The 15,792-nt window shown below is 38.5% G+C and overlaps 1 protein-coding gene across 3 annotated transcripts in view; it reads right to left on the bottom strand.

The window, feature by feature from the left end:
- Positions 1-15,792, bottom strand: part of EPB41L5 (erythrocyte membrane protein band 4.1 like 5) — a 57,711-nt gene that overhangs the window by 23,472 nt on the left and 18,447 nt on the right. For all 3 annotated transcript variants that reach the window (XM_071562868.1, XM_071562870.1, XM_071562869.1), the window contains exons 6-16: positions 14,156-14,200; positions 13,799-13,851; positions 10,981-11,101; positions 10,493-10,580; positions 9,803-9,891; positions 9,549-9,618; positions 8,678-8,847; positions 7,451-7,557; positions 6,732-6,759; positions 4,365-4,407; positions 3,181-3,296 (exon numbers count right to left, since the gene is read on the bottom strand). In XM_071562868.1, the coding sequence (XP_071418969.1) occupies positions 3,181-3,296; positions 4,365-4,407; positions 6,732-6,759; positions 7,451-7,557; positions 8,678-8,847; positions 9,549-9,618; positions 9,803-9,891; positions 10,493-10,580; positions 10,981-11,101; positions 13,799-13,851; positions 14,156-14,200 (930 nt within the window). The remainder of the gene's footprint in view (positions 1-3,180; positions 3,297-4,364; positions 4,408-6,731; positions 6,760-7,450; positions 7,558-8,677; positions 8,848-9,548; positions 9,619-9,802; positions 9,892-10,492; positions 10,581-10,980; positions 11,102-13,798; positions 13,852-14,155; positions 14,201-15,792) is intronic.

Below are 15,792 nucleotides of genomic sequence, written 5' to 3' on the forward strand. Positions count from 1 at the left end.
AGTGTTTTGAAAAATATTTTTATGCAGGAGCTCTTAGCTAGAAAACTGGAAGGCTTTAGGCACAAACATCTCCAAAGCAGCAAGGATAAGCAATTTACTGAAACAGCTGAATTCTAAAATACTTAAAAAATGGGCAATGATCTGTCGTCTGTGTAGCACTAGGATCCTTCACTGGTACATTTTAGGAGAAGCTGATGCAAAGGTATAATCAGATAACAAAAAAGTGCTTGGGAAAAAAGCACTTCACAAACTACTGAAGCAAGGACAGTCCTAAAACAAAGGTATTCCCTCAGTTTAATGAAAAGACTCTACTTAATGAGCCAAATCTAAACAAAGTAGAAAGACTGTTGCTGTTCACAGAGAGGGGCCAACAGCCTTCAGCTCAAATTCCACCTTCTCACGTTCCAGAACAGCCAAGCAGCCAGAGCATTAGCTGGAAGATCACACATGTAAAGGCAGGGAAGCAGGAAAGCATGCAGGAATCACACGAGCAGTAAATTATTAACATTCAGGGATAGTCCTCCTTTAGAAAAGAGACAGGATTTATATAAAAGTCACCCATGGGCAAACTCAAAATTTTGTTTTTTTGTGAAATATGCTGAGGAAGTGACCCATGAATACTGAGGGCTCCAATCCTCAACAGTTTGTTACATTACATTCCCATTTCTGTCATGTATGTGGTTCAGGGAAAGCTACATCCACCAGCAGGCAAAAAAAGAAAAAAGAAAAAAATCCCCTACTTCTTCCACAGTAAGGAAGAAGCTATTAAACCTTTGTCTCCTGTCCTATCTTGGCCCCGACAGACCTTCCTGGGAAAAGACTAAACTTAGAATGATACAGATCATGTTTTATGCTTCCCAGATTTGCAGCTAATACTCCAGATCACTTGCAGATCCCATAGACCAGTACAGCTTTCCTATACTATCAATTTTACAGGAATGGAGCAAAGTGAAAAAAAGAAAAAAACCCCAAACCTATGAAATCCTTCCTATCTGGCACAATTGCTGTTGGCAGCTGCAGCATTAACATTTTAAATTACAGGAAACATTGACATTATAAGGGATCTAAGCTGCAAGGTAGCCAGTACAAGGATCTGCCAAGCAGAGTACAGAAACCCATGAGGTCAGGACCTTACTTCTAAACCCCTTCAATCTAACTATCTAGAAAATCCACAGTCCAAAAGATTTTGGTGTTCTCAAAGATTGTTGGCAAGCTCTCTCTAAAAGAAGACTATTTTTCTGACAGAAAGCAAAGATAATTCATGCAGAAACAGGCCAATTAAAGACAGTAGCAGTTGAAAGGAGATCTTGTTAGCAGCACCAGGACACCCTTGCAGGTGCAATAGCCAAATCACAGCCCTCGGCAGCAAGTACATATGTTCTGGCAATTATATTAACCTAACCCCACTTCCCATCTAGGAAACCAGAATGTAGCTCAATTGCTGACTCAACACCAAACTGTTGTCTTCTTTCTACAGCTGGATTTGCCCTTTATTACAGGCAGTACTGTTTCCAGTGAACACACTAAAACCAGAAGACAACTGCTTTCAATAATTATGGGTCTCAAAGAAACACAGCACATTTGCAGGACAAGCACGACACTCTCAATTAAAATGCATCAATTGCCAAGAAGCTTGTCTTCTTTATGACATGCTGCTTAGTGTTACATGCAGGAGTATTTCACATTCACTCCCCCTCTTCTATACAAAGGCTACATCCTGCAGCAGCTGACATGTTAGCTTAGATTCCTTGACAGTATTATGACAGATAGACTCAAGTTCTTAATCTTAAAACAGGCACGCCAAACCCAAAACTGAAACAGATTGGCTCTAGAGCCCTCTCTGCTTCAGAACAAAAGCAGCAGGATTTCAGGAAGCAACAGCAGCCTTACAAATACAAGCAGGAATGGCAGCACCAGTCAGATACCTGAGGAGAGCTGCTTGGAGCAAGAGCCAAACATTTCCACCAAAAGAAATACAGGTTTCTAGCACTTATCTTGCAATTAGACCAAAAGAATAAAAATAAACCATATTGAGAATGCTGAAGAATAAAGAGACCACCACCTTTCACCCACCACCTCGGAAGGAACCAAGCGATCAACAGGATCTCACCATAGACAAGCACAGATTTCAGATACTAGATAAATCAAGGGCAAAAGAAAGAAAAACAGCATTGATCATATGTTCTGATTGAAATTTCAACAAAATGCAACTCAAAGCAGAATTACCCCCCTTATCCCCCAAAACTGATAGTATTAAAAGTCTTTAAATGAATACGGTTTGCAAAATTAAAATACATTTGCCATTGCACTGTTGGACACAGGTATCATCTACTTCTAAGAGAAACTGAAGCAAAGCAAGTTTATATGCCTGCAAATGGTAGAAAAGACTTTTTCTCTTGAGGACTGAAACTGCTTAGGATAAGAGCTTTTGTGTCACTCCATTCCACTGCTGCTGCTCCTGATGAGTCTGGCAGAAACCAGAATTATCCTTCTAAGATAAGCCATACTGCCTCTGAAGGCACAAGAGGCTGAAAAAATTAAGATTACATGTGCACAAGTACTGGGTTGATATATGTCAGTTTTGGTTTGAAACTAGCTTTGTAATATAGAATTAGTTTAAGAAAAGATAAATGATATACACATTCATCTATCTTCAAACAAATCATCCTCATTTTGAGATGCATCCAATCCATAAAACAAATACTCTGATAACACAAAATTAAAGCTCTTATCTTCGGCTTGTGTCATTTTCCTCAAGCTCCCATTCTTTCCAAGATCATGAGAAAAGTCAGCTTGCCTATTTCAAAAGATGATTCACAAGGATACCAGCTTACAAGATTCTGTATTATCCCAAGGATCAGGGTAAGTCCCTCGGTCCCATGACACCAAGCAAAGGCTTACAAAGGGTATTGTGGCAAATGAGAAGGACTCAGCTCTCTCCAAGACTTGGAAACGCTGCTCCTGATTTAATAATTTCTTCAGCCCCTGAAGAAATTTTCTTTTGGCTGGCAGTGACTCAGCCACACACAATTCTTAGGAAAAAATCAGCTGCATGATCACTAACTTGATTGTCAATTTACATAAAGATACAAGGATAGCAGCTTATTCAAGTACAGATAAAGGAACAGCTACTTGAATCATGCATAAGCAAAGTTCATTTCCCAGAAAAGGAGAACATACCACTTCTTGTCTTGCTGGCTGGCTCCTGGGCTCCTTGGCAAGTTTTCTATCTCCACTAAGACTGGGGCAGAAGGAACCGCTGTTAGGACAGGTAGGTTTGGTTTTGCATTCCAGCTCTTTGGACAGAATATAAACAAGTTATTACACACACATTAATGATGTGATGACACATTAAAGAGAAGAAAACACATCACCACTTCCTCTTAAGCACAAAGCTAAAGCAAGGCCATTGTCTTCCCTTAGTTCCTTGCACTGAATGCCTATGCCCAGACTTTTCCAGTACCGCACACAGTTAGTTAGGGGGATGATCATAGTGAATCCAAGGCTGCTCAAAGATTCCGATAAAGAGCTATGGCCTGCTGCGTCCTTTTTAACTTCATGCAGTAATACAATCCTTTGCAATAAAGGCTGGCACCTTTGTATTGCAGCATAACAGGTCCTGAAAAACACTCCTTTTGCATAGAAGGCAAAAGACTGGGCAGAGGAGCAATCTATCCAGTGAGGATTGAGTACTTTAAACCAAAATCTTGTTTCCACCAATATGTGACAGAGATGTGGCTCTTTACCTGAAATGCTCCAGAAAACAAGACACTGTCTTTCCAAACTCCAAGTCCTGGGGCTTTTTATGCTCAGAGTTACTTTATACTAACATCATCCCTTTTCAGTGAAACAGGATATTCTGTGTACAAGTACTGAAGACACAGGTATCTCTGATTTCCTTCTCAATTTCAGGAAACAAGGAATTTTGCTAATAAGGTATTCTTTAATTTATAGGCACATTCCCCTCTTTCAGAGAAAAAAAATACTGTCACCAGGAACAACAGAGGTGATGATGAACTGCATCACTCCTTTTTTTTTTTATTTTAACCAGCATATAGAAATTACTGTGCTGTGGATAATAACAACGGCCACACAAAGGTGCTTTCTGTACCTCTGAAAATCTGTGTCTATAAATAGCATCATTTCTAGGGTACTGGGCCACGGTGTATCTTCCTTACTCCAGTTTAATTAACCAATTACCCTGCTTGTCAGTTAGCAGTCATTTCTTCACGTGTAATTTAGTGGTTAATTGTTCCTAACTTTCAATTGGTCAATCACTAAATTTTAAGAGCAAATAACGAAATTCTCACATCTGCTGAAACATGATAAAACTACCTTTAGAATTACTGAAAGAGAGTCCTTACTTGTGATCCATTAGTTTGGCTGATAACAGCATTGTTTGCAGTACTGAAAGACAAGAACAATTTAAAACCGAATCAGATCAACAAACTGCTTTTGTAGGCTGGTAGAACAGCAACAATTTTCAAAAAGAAACACAAAATTTAACAAAGATATTTCCAAAGTATTTAACTGTTCTCAAAAAGAAAACTTAAAAACTTATGCTTTAGGTCAGCTGCCTCACTCTAGCTAACTAAGGGTACCACATTATTTTTTATTTGTTCAAACTGTAGTTTATCTGTAACTCAACTGGATTTTCCTCTTCTTTTCCTAAACTAGTTTGCTTTAAAAAGACTTCCTAATTCAGCAGTAAAGTGGGGCATTTTTAAAGGAAGAATGACAGTTCTAGTTAAACACCCAGCAAAATATGACATTGTTGGAAGTTCACCTACATGCTGTAGATACTATGCTTGTTCCATAACTAGAAGCCTTCTGATTGGAAGTTTCACATCACCAAGTTTATCAGAATAATTAATGAGTTTCTTCTGCATACAACTTCCAATGGACTTAAAGGAGCTATTCAAATTTATGGGCACAGCAGCTCAGCACATCATTAAAAATAATTTTATATTATTAAATGTTTATAGTATTTGATAAATTAAATAAGATCCATATCTCTATTCTTGATGATTTCTGAATTTGCAAGAGACATTTCACATTTTCGAGAGAATTGGAAGCATTATATATTATACAATAACTATGCATTATAAATCTCATGCAAAGAAAACATTTTCCCCAGACTTCTAATCTTTTAAAAAAAGATTCCAGTCTCCTACGACCCATTAATCTGCTGATTTACGGTCTGGACAATAGCTATCCCAATCTGGCAAGCTGACAATTCAAACAGATTTCTCTGTCTACTTCAGTGACTCTTTAGAATTATTTCATTTAAAATACCATAATGTCAACACTGAACAAGCTGTTCCTTGCCTGTTCCCCACTTTGTCCCTTCCCTATTGAGAGAATGTGGAGGCCACCACAGAATACTGCACATGTAACAGAAATATTAAGGAATACCTTCTGGGTAGTACATTCCCCTGTGCTGAGTTAACACAAAAGAATGGCGAAACATACATCTTTCATGATGCATTTCAATTAGCAACACTGGAGTGTAGAGTTTCAGAAATGGCACAGCTTGCCGTGGAGACTGACAACAGTGCCACACCCAGGTGCAGATCAGGAGACTGTAGTCTTATCAGAGGGAGAAACTGCACATGAAGTTTCTCTGCCCACTCTCAGAATGACCTAAGCAGCCTGAAACTTGGAGGGCACGGCAACACAGCATGAGAGTACTCATTAATCAGATAGTCACATTCTGCACACATAGGATCTTTAAGCACTTCAGTGACAACCAGTATGGAAGAATACTTTCCCATTTCATAAAAATAAAAAACAATACAGGAGGTCATGGATAGTAACTGCAGCCTTGTCCTCACATCTCCCCCTCTCATGCAAGAATCATCCCTGGTGGTTCAAACAGAAAATATACAGCTGTATTAAGCATGTTGTTTTGAAATGTTATGTCAATGTTCCTTACCCAGCTCATCATAGTTCTTAACATCCATGAGCATCTACTTTTTAAAAAACAGTATGATTGCAATTGATCATTGCAATGTTCATAAGCTATTAGGGCAAAGGACAGAAACCAGAACTGAGTGACTTAGTTCCTTCACTACCAGGTAGCTGTTTTTAGGCTGGTTTCCTCTCTTCCCTTAAGGAAGGGTAGGAAAACTGTATGATTCAGACACATGTGAGTAATTCACATTACAACAGCAAATATGAACCTAAACTTCCAGGAAGAGTTTTGGTATAGAAATAAAGAACCAAAAGGCCTCCCCCTTTCCAGGTTGACCATGAATAAAAATAAATGCTTAAGCATATAAAAATAAACACAAGTATTGTCGAGAATATAAAATCATTACCCTATTTCAAGTATTTATTTTACTGTCCTCTCCTTGTGACCTTCACTTGATGATGTATTTCAGTCACACAGCCAGAGTAGGCAGATTTCAGAAGGAAGACATCCTCACATGCTTTGACTTGATCTCTTTACATGGCAGCACACAGAACTACAGCTCACATACAGCAAGAATTACAGCTAGTCATTAACAAACTTCTCTGCCTGCTAGTAAGCAGGTCTGGCAAAATTGTCTATGTGACAACAACACAGGAGCTTTGCTTTGAACAGTAAGTTTTATGTAAAGCAAACAAACACAATACGCATGGCAAAACCACAGTTAAGAGGCCATCACTCTGTATATCCTGCAGACACATGCACAAGTACAGGTTGCAAATATCAAAGAGAGAAATTCAAGTATTGAAATGCATCTTACCTTGTTTCTTCCAATTTAGTAGTATGAGCTGCAAAAACATGAAGTGTTAATTAGAATTTAATTTATACTACATTATCAGTTAAATATTAAGTATATGATTAATAAAAATAGCCTAGCATTGCCTAAAAGTAGGCAACCAAGAGCAAAAATTGCATGCATCCTTTTGCATGTATTCCATATATAATGTCTGAAAAACAAAATGCAGAATTGGAAAATAATATTAAAAAATTTGAAGAGCAAACCAAAGAGTCAGATTGAAGCAAGTATTTGAAAGCAGACATGGTGGCCACACTTGACCTGCGCCAGAGTGGGAATAAGAGACACGATATCACATGTTGTCAGGTTGTGACAATGGAGTGCAACTCCCAACAACAATGAAAAAAACTTCAATGGCAAAAATTTTTAACTCTATTCATAAAGTTCAAATATCATCACTAATATATCACTGTTTCCTGGACCCATGTTTTCCATTTTCATAGTGAGATCTTCTGTGCAATCTTCACAGGTGTTTTACCCGCAAGGCAAATTAGAATGACATGCTTTGGACACAAGCTTTTTCAAATAAATACATTTGGTCTCCTAAATAAGTCAAAGGAAACCTAATTTTGAAAATTCAAGAGAAGGGCAAACAGTTACAGAAGAATTTCTACACAAAATTTTAAAGGAGATGACTCAATTCTCATACTGGATTATATTTCTCAGCATAAAAGTTGTTTTACCTTTCATTTGCAGTGTTCGTCTTGAGTATCGCTTGCTGGGCCGTCTTTCAAAGGATGCTGATCTCCTGGCTTTGTTGGTCTTGGTGGTTTGATACTCTGTTTTCCCACTTAACAATGCCATGTAAAAGTACAAATCAATAAATCACTTATTTTTAATGATGGAATAGAGACACTTCTCATCAAAACATCACACTTCTATTTTAAATTCATAGCTTAATATCTGACCTCAGTTCTGTTAAAACGCCCCAAACGTCACACTTCAAAAGGTCTTTTACAAAAGAGGGAAAGTTTTACATTCTGATCTTCACCCCATTTTTCCAAGACAAATGGCTGAAGCAATGACTCCTTAAACGTTAAGTTGCTGATAAAAGCACAGCTGCTCTTTGAGAATTTCTGTGGTCACAGTGCATGACATTTGGGAGAGGCTGAAAATGCTGGAAGAGAGTACAGCTTAAGTAATGATGCTGAAGGTCGTAGAGAAAGGTGATAACAGGACTAAAAACCAGCATCTAGATCTTGTTCCCAGATAAATACTTTTCCCCCAAGTTTGGCCAGACTATCCCCGTGGCAGTGGCAGCCTCATGTTCTGCTGACTCCTTGGTACCACTGATTTTTTCTGAAGGAGACTACATGGTATTGCTACAGTTGCTGGAAATGGAAGAAAAACATATGCACACTGCCTGGGGTCATCTCCCCCATCCCCTCCTACACGTTCTCACTAGGTCTGGTGGGGAACGATCCTGCAGGCTACCCTGGAATCACAGCCATCCTGAAGACTGTTCCCTGCACTGGCAGGGCCTAACACAGAACAGGCATTATCAGAGGCTTCTGAAGCATTATCACCACTCAAACAGGAACTCAGGAGTCAAAAACCTTGCAATGTCCCCAGCTGTGCAAGTCAATTATCCTTCCTCTGTGGTATGTTTAACAAAGTGTGGCCTTTCAAGATGAAGTGATCTATATAAAACACAATGTACTATATAGGCTATGTCAGGAATATAAACCTTGATAAAACTTTAGTTTCCTACTGCGCATACCAGAATCACCAAGATAAATTAAAAAATGCAGGGAGGAAAATCCATATGATTTAATAAAACCAATAATGCAATTCACTCAGCTTGCAAGTTTCACTGTCCTAGAAGAAAGAAAACCAAGTTCTCTCCTGTTTTCATGCATAGTCCAGGAACAGCAATAACTGACAGATGCTTAATGACAGATGACACTGACCTGTATCGGAATCGAGATCCCAACCGGATGAAGCCTGATCGGCTTGAGCTCTTTTGGACAGGACCTCGGAGCCGGAAGAAGGCATGATGTTCCACTGCACATTTCCACAAGTGTTTGCACGCTTTGGGATGATCCAGTCTAAAGACAAAAGTGTGCTCCTGCTCCTTTCCCTTAAAGCACACAAAGCACACTGATAACTTACACAGGCCCTAAATAAGTCAAAGTTACTATTCTATGCAACTCAAATAAAATTTGGGTTCTATGAATACTGAAATGTATGTTTAAAAAATATTTTAGGCAGAAAAATCAGCTTTTTCAGAAGCTTTAATGAACAACTGTTCCGTTAAAGTTGGAAGGGGCTAGAGCCCATGTATTTAACAAGTCAAACTTCTGAATAACTCCAAATTAAAGACACCATCACAACAGGAAGGTACTTCTCAATCAGGCTGATACAGTTTCACCTCCAAATCAGATCTCCTTAAATTACCAATGCTCACTTTTTTATTGTCTCAGCTTTATGCAATGTCTTTCCCCTGGGAATAATTCTGGAATGTGCTTAAGGAATTCATTCCACTAAATGTGGTACATGGCCTTTTCTAAACTTTTTTGTACAATGCACACTCTCTCCGAAGTATCTGGTCTAGTTTCAGAAGGCATTCTGTTTTTAAAAAAGGTTGAGAAAAAACCTAATGAAGCCCATTTACTTTTTAATTAAGTCTCTTCTTTCCCTCCTCCCCCCAAGTCACAACAAAAAATCTTGCAGGAACTCACACTAGTACTCAGAAATTAAACATAAAGAAGGAGATCAAGAACATGTAAATTACTACTGTATAACCAAGACTGAGATGCAACTAAACAGATATTTATCCACCTGTTCATCATCTTCAACAACAACCAGAGTGAGTTTGTTCTTCTTGAAGTCAAGCCTTGTTATCTTTGGCCTGCAAGATGAACAGAAAGTGCAGGTTATGTCTAACTCACTGTATTAACTCTTAGTAACTCACTGAGAACATACATAATATTGATAGTGCTCTTATATCCCAAACAAATTTTCTGTTGTTATTGTAAAAGAAATAAAAGAGTAAAACTCTAAAATACATTTTAAGGTACAATCAGAGAGCTTACCAGAAAAACAAACCAATCTTTGTGTCTCCTTCGAAGACAAGAACTCCTGTCGGTGTTAGTCCCAAGCTGTAATCATTGCCATCTCTTGCCTGACACAAAAAGATTATATTCACTTTGGTGTTTGACCCTTTATCCAATGCACTCCAGTGATTCAGGTAGTTTATTTGCCCAGTGTTACAATTTCACACCTGTCTGCTTATCTTATACAACAAAACTCTTGTGCTTCAATGATCTTATGCAATTGATTTCTCTTGTTTACAACTTTTCAATAAGGCTGACTAAAGTGGAAAATTAAAGTTTCCTGATTAGTCTGTGTAATAAGGACCTCCTTATGCAGTTCACTGCACTTCCTTCTCCATGGGAGATCTATTTTTACTTGTAGTTCTTCAGCTGGCAGACGACTGGACCCCAGCCAACTTTAATTACTATGAGTTTTCACAAAACTCTTAAGTCTAAATACAAACTGTATTACATATTGCCCCACCAATCACATATTTAACACAGAGTAGACATGCCTGGATTAAAGTTATACCTTCTAGAAACCTGTACCAAAGCCAGATCATTTGTTACAGAGATTGCATGAGTACAATATTCCTTTTTTTATGCCCCCCAAAGTAAAACATGTGTTGAAATGCAGCACAAAGGTAACATTATCATTTCCAAAGGTCATCGTGCTGTGGTTAAACATACCTTGACTATGTGCATGTCTACACCATACATCTCCAACCACTTAGCTTTGTTTAAGTAGTTAGTTTCAGCCTGTGCTGGTGTTTGCCCCCTGAAATAAAATTTTTGCTGTTAGGTAGATGCCTGAAAAAGCCAGAAAGGAAAACTGTATATAAGGAGAAAGAACTTTGTGAAAAATTGTGAAAAACTTAAACCCTGCTGACACTTGTTCACTTCCATAAATATCCAGGTAACTTTCATCAGTCTTAATGTGAAACCACTGCTGCAAAAATTACTGCATTTTAAGATACTTTACCTCATCATTTTACTCAGACCTCTGAAAAGCTTAATTTTTCACATTATATCCTCTTACAAAATATGAGAGAACCATATTAAAATTATATTTCAGAACAAACCCACAGAAGAATCATCATCAGCATCTTTTTAATACATTCCCTTCACAGAAAAATCAGTGCCAACAGCTGGGTAACTTTCACTGGAAGATCTCGTACCTGCATTCCTTCCACTTCTCAAAAACAGCCAGTTCCATCTCTTCAGTCTGAGTGGGAACAAACCTGAACTCAGACACCAGTTCAGGGACATGTTCAGCAGGATCATAATCTCCAAGTTCAGCTACAAAAAAACAGCCATATTAAGCACTGTTCCCAATCGACACAGTGGATACTTTTGCATACAGTTGAACTTCTGCATACTTTTCTAGTGAAGTACTAAATTCCATTTTGTGTTCCTCCTTCTCCACCAGTTATCCCTTTTTTTGAAGTGTCACCTTTTCTGACAGGGAAATCATGAACACTGAACAAATGGTTGTGTCATCTGCACAAAAGTTTTGTATTAATTTTTAAAAAGTGCCATTGACATATTCATTAAGAAGCTTCCTATAAAAGGAACTTAACATTCTTGAAACTCATCTGTCTTCCTTCTTGTAGAAAGTTTTCAGCATGTTTATCAGTGAAGTATCTACTGAGATGACAGCTGACTAAAGTCACAACAGAATTTTGCCTTAAATCGTTAAAGCATCTCTTCAGATTTATAAAAAGCAAAACCAGTTCTGACACTTTTCATAAAACTGTGTGTCCAGTCTAAAAATCAGCTTCTGGTTTTGTGGTTCTAATATCACCCTGTCCTGCTAAAATTACTGTGTCAGGGCACAATCATACAGATGTTATTTGTTACTTCCCTTTTCATCTAAGAACATAATAAATGCCCTAGTGGGTTGGTCAAATGGCTCATCTAGTCCATTGCTGCGTGCTCAGAGGGGCAGTAAGAGATGCTATTTAGAGAGCGTGCTGAACATACCAGTCAGTGGGTGTGCCACACCGAAAGCACAGCCTCCATTTTCCACAGATGCTAACAAGTCTAGCTTGTAAAGACAGAGACATGCCTAAATGCTGAAACTCACAAACCTTCTAAAAAGTTCTGATTTTCACTGTCACTAAGACCTTTCTCCTCCCACTGATTTCAAGTTGCTCCTTAATGTTCAGCTTGTATCCAAAAACTTAGGAATTAGTCTGTAACTCAGACCTTGGGAGACTGATACAGGCCAATAACTGCTCTGTCTGAAAAAAGAAACAACAGATGTTTGTGTAGGAAAAAACCTGACACCTTTGCAAAGAGCAAGAGAAGCCAAATAAATGCACACAGTATTCTGTAGGTACAGAAATGACACATGATCTAAAAACCTGTTTCTTGGATTTCTGAACACTGCAAGCATAATAACAGTCTTTTCACTCCTTCTTTTTTTTTAATGCTGACTGAGGAAGTCTGTACTTCTATAATAATTTACTCCCACTAGAACGCCTGCCTCTGTTGAAAGGAATGCTGTCAATGCCAGCTTAGGTTCCAGCTGATTTAAATAAAAGTACACAGCTGTCAGACAGCAAGATTAAAGCCCTGCTACAGACCTCATTGTGGAGAGAGGAAAGAAAAGACCAGCACAAAACAGCAATGGATATACAGCCTAATTAGATCACTTTGTTTTTCCAAAAATGTATTCACTGAACCTGTATCTTAAGGCTCTAACAATGCTAATATTTTTAACAATGGAATGTATTCTAACTGTTTTTCTTCCACACAAAAGAGCACATTAAAAAGGCAGGTAAGCTTCACAGTTTAATTCCAGCTCTCCACACTTACACATGATTAGGGCCATTAGGAGTTCCTGCCTGAAAACCAAAATGTATTTTGGAAAATATGTGTAAGAGGAAGAATTTCAATGACTTAGTTCTGTTACCTAACTCCTGCAGAGCGAGTACAACAGTGGACTGAGTTATAAGATGAATGTTGTGTAGAGAATTTGTGCAGCACAAACACATGGCACATCTCCAAATTGCCTCTTCATCAGAGAGGACTGTACAACAGTTTTACACAGAGGATCCAGGGTTTTTTGCAGACTCATAAACTGGGTTGAATAAGGCCATATCTCTATCTCCTCCAACAAGGACCCAAAAGGCCACTCTAGCAGACATTTCTAAAACTTCAATCCTCTGCTTTCTTTCGTGAGTTCCCCTGCTTGAAACCACAGCAAACTTCACATTTCTTGAGATCACAATCTCATTCAAACAACAGAAGACATTGGTCATGACTATCAGTGATATACAAGCTATACAAACTACTTAGGGTCAAGACACAGCTCTCAGTGAAGCCATGGATGCCGGATTCTCAGATGGAATCAAAAGTTAAAGACAGCTCCTTAATAAAATCTCAGGTGACTCGAGCATAGTGCTGTATAGCTGAGAAAAAAGACAGTATGTCATGTCTTGGGGCTGAACACGGATATGAAACATCAACAAGTGCAGTTCAACCATGAATATTCATGTATGACTATGAGACATGGGGCACTACAAACAAGCTGAAGTCACAAACTGGTATTTTATACACAGGAGTTTTCAACTAAGTACAGAACAAAATCAATTTTACACCTTATTTGGACAACAACATAATACTTGGCAGAAACCATATGAAGGACAAAAGTGAGCTGTGTTACTACATCAAAGTGATGCAGGAAGACTGCAAATCAGATATCTTGTGTGAAAGAGAACAGGTTTGCGCATAAGCACCTGAGAAAACAAGTTTAGGGCAAAGCTGTTTATGTTCAGAACCTCCTTGTTCTATTTCCTGAGAAACTGAGTAATTTTCTGTATATGCTCTCAGCACAACTACAATCAAAAAGAGCTGTTGTTCCACACTGGATCACCACTGTCTGGGCAGACAATATTTTCTGGATATAACAAGGACAGATGAAAAGAGTTAATAAGAGTCTACAGGAAGCTGTACATGAAACTTCATCCTTCCCCTCTCATACCTACTCACCTTGCATGTTGTAAGCTGCCAGCTGGACGGCTGTGTCAAAAGGACATTCCAATCTGCCGTAAGGAAAACGCATTGTTAAAAAACCTGGACTGAAACTCTTTAGCAGGCAACTCATATAACAGAGTAAGAAACTGCAAATGGTTGGGTAATAAAATGAAAAATGATTAGTAGATTTCTGAAAAATTACCAGGAGATAAGCATTATATTATTTAAGCATTCCTCTGCTGATATTCATGCACAGAAAAGTAGTATTTTAGAGAAAAAATAACAGTACTAAGAAAAACATACTAATTATCCAAACAAAAGTTTAATAAACTACAGACTAAACACATTGTAATTGTTTAAAAGGCTGCTTACTTTCCACTAAGAATATCCAGTTTCAGCTGCAGAACAAATAAATACCTGTAGGAATAAATAAGAAATAAGTCATTGACTAATAGTTCCAAATATGTCACTCTGCCAACAGCAGTAAGTTAGAGCTTAACAAATAAAAACATTTTCTACTCTTTACATTGGTTTTCAAGACTAAAGAAACAGCACTGCGACCTTTCAAGGCTTTATCAGTTGGATTTGTGTGTTTTGCGTGGATTTCAAATGAAGCAAACCCGAAACCAGAAGCTGTCAAAAGCTGAACGACAGAGTTGCATGGAAAAACAAACACGATACCCAAGTAAATAAAATTTTTTTCTCTTCTGTTCCTACTTGGACAAAAAACAACTTGCATCTTCTGCATTTCCTTCATTATTCATAGACATACCAATCTCATAAGAGAATGATTATTTTAAACTCTCGCAAAACTAAATGCTTCTAATATGGATTCCTTACCTAAAATCTAAACTAAAAATCTGACTGTAAAGTGACAAAAAATAAACAGTAGGCAGTGGCCTTTCCAACTTGTTTACTGTTCAGAGCCAGCTTTCCTTCACTGCCTTGCTTATTCTGTACTCTTCTCACTTAGAAATTGGGCAAATATTGAATACAAATCCCTTTGGTGTGCAACACCAATTCTTCCAATCCAATACCCATGAAGAGCAGCTCCCTTGCTCCACTATGGTACACAGCCTTCCTCTGACAAGAGAAGTACTCTCAGCAAGTATAAAGCACTGGCTTCTGTGATGGTATCCTGTTTGGATTTTAGCACAGATGCCCAGAAGCCTCACACAACACCAAAGACAATGCTTCTGCTTCATCATGTGCCCAGGTCTCCTCATACTTACATACACAGACACAAAACAGATGCAGGTGTTTTTCCCACAGGTCCCAGAGAAATCCACAAATACTTTGCCAAATCATTTATTATCCAAAGCCTTTCGAACACTAGCCCCTACAATATATTTGTTTGGGGAATATATTTGTTTGGTACTGACCCCAGATACCAAAAGAATGTGTACAGTGGGTGTGACCAGTCTGTGCTTATCTTGCAAACAATTCAGGCACTTCCCATGTTGTGTTACATGACCTCTGACTCGTGGCACCTGATGGGAAGCTGGCAGAGCACAAGCAAGCTGCACTGATGAAAGCTGAAAAGTGGTTCCAGCTGGGTGTCCTCCTGCACAAAGGTGGAACCCTCAGAAACTCCCAGTGACACCAAAAACCCAAAGCAAAGCTGCACTTCCCACTGCTTCTGCTTCCTTCAGGTGTCGAACTGTCTCAACACAGAAGGAAGACTTGCTGCTCTCCTCTTCTTGGGGGATTAGCTAAGCAGGCAGACAGGGTTTTAAAGCCCTCAGGTTTTGGGTCTGCCCTGCTAAAACCTGTACAGCCAGGCCTGACTGGCAGAACTCAGTCGAGAGGAATGAAAATCTTTCATAGTGGTAGATACAGATGTACGTCTGAATTTTGTGTACAGTTACTGTTTTTAAAGAGAGTTAAATGTTTATTCAGGAACATGAATGGAGAGATAAAACATTCTTCCCAGATTGGCAGGAAAGCATTAAAAAGTAGCAGTTATCACATTATGTTACCACATGTAAATAGGAAGCTGCACAGGGCAC

This window comes from Pithys albifrons, chromosome 8 (assembly GCF_047495875.1).
Source record: "Pithys albifrons albifrons isolate INPA30051 chromosome 8, PitAlb_v1, whole genome shotgun sequence".
NCBI classification, from domain to species: Eukaryota; Metazoa; Chordata; class Aves; order Passeriformes; family Thamnophilidae; genus Pithys; species Pithys albifrons.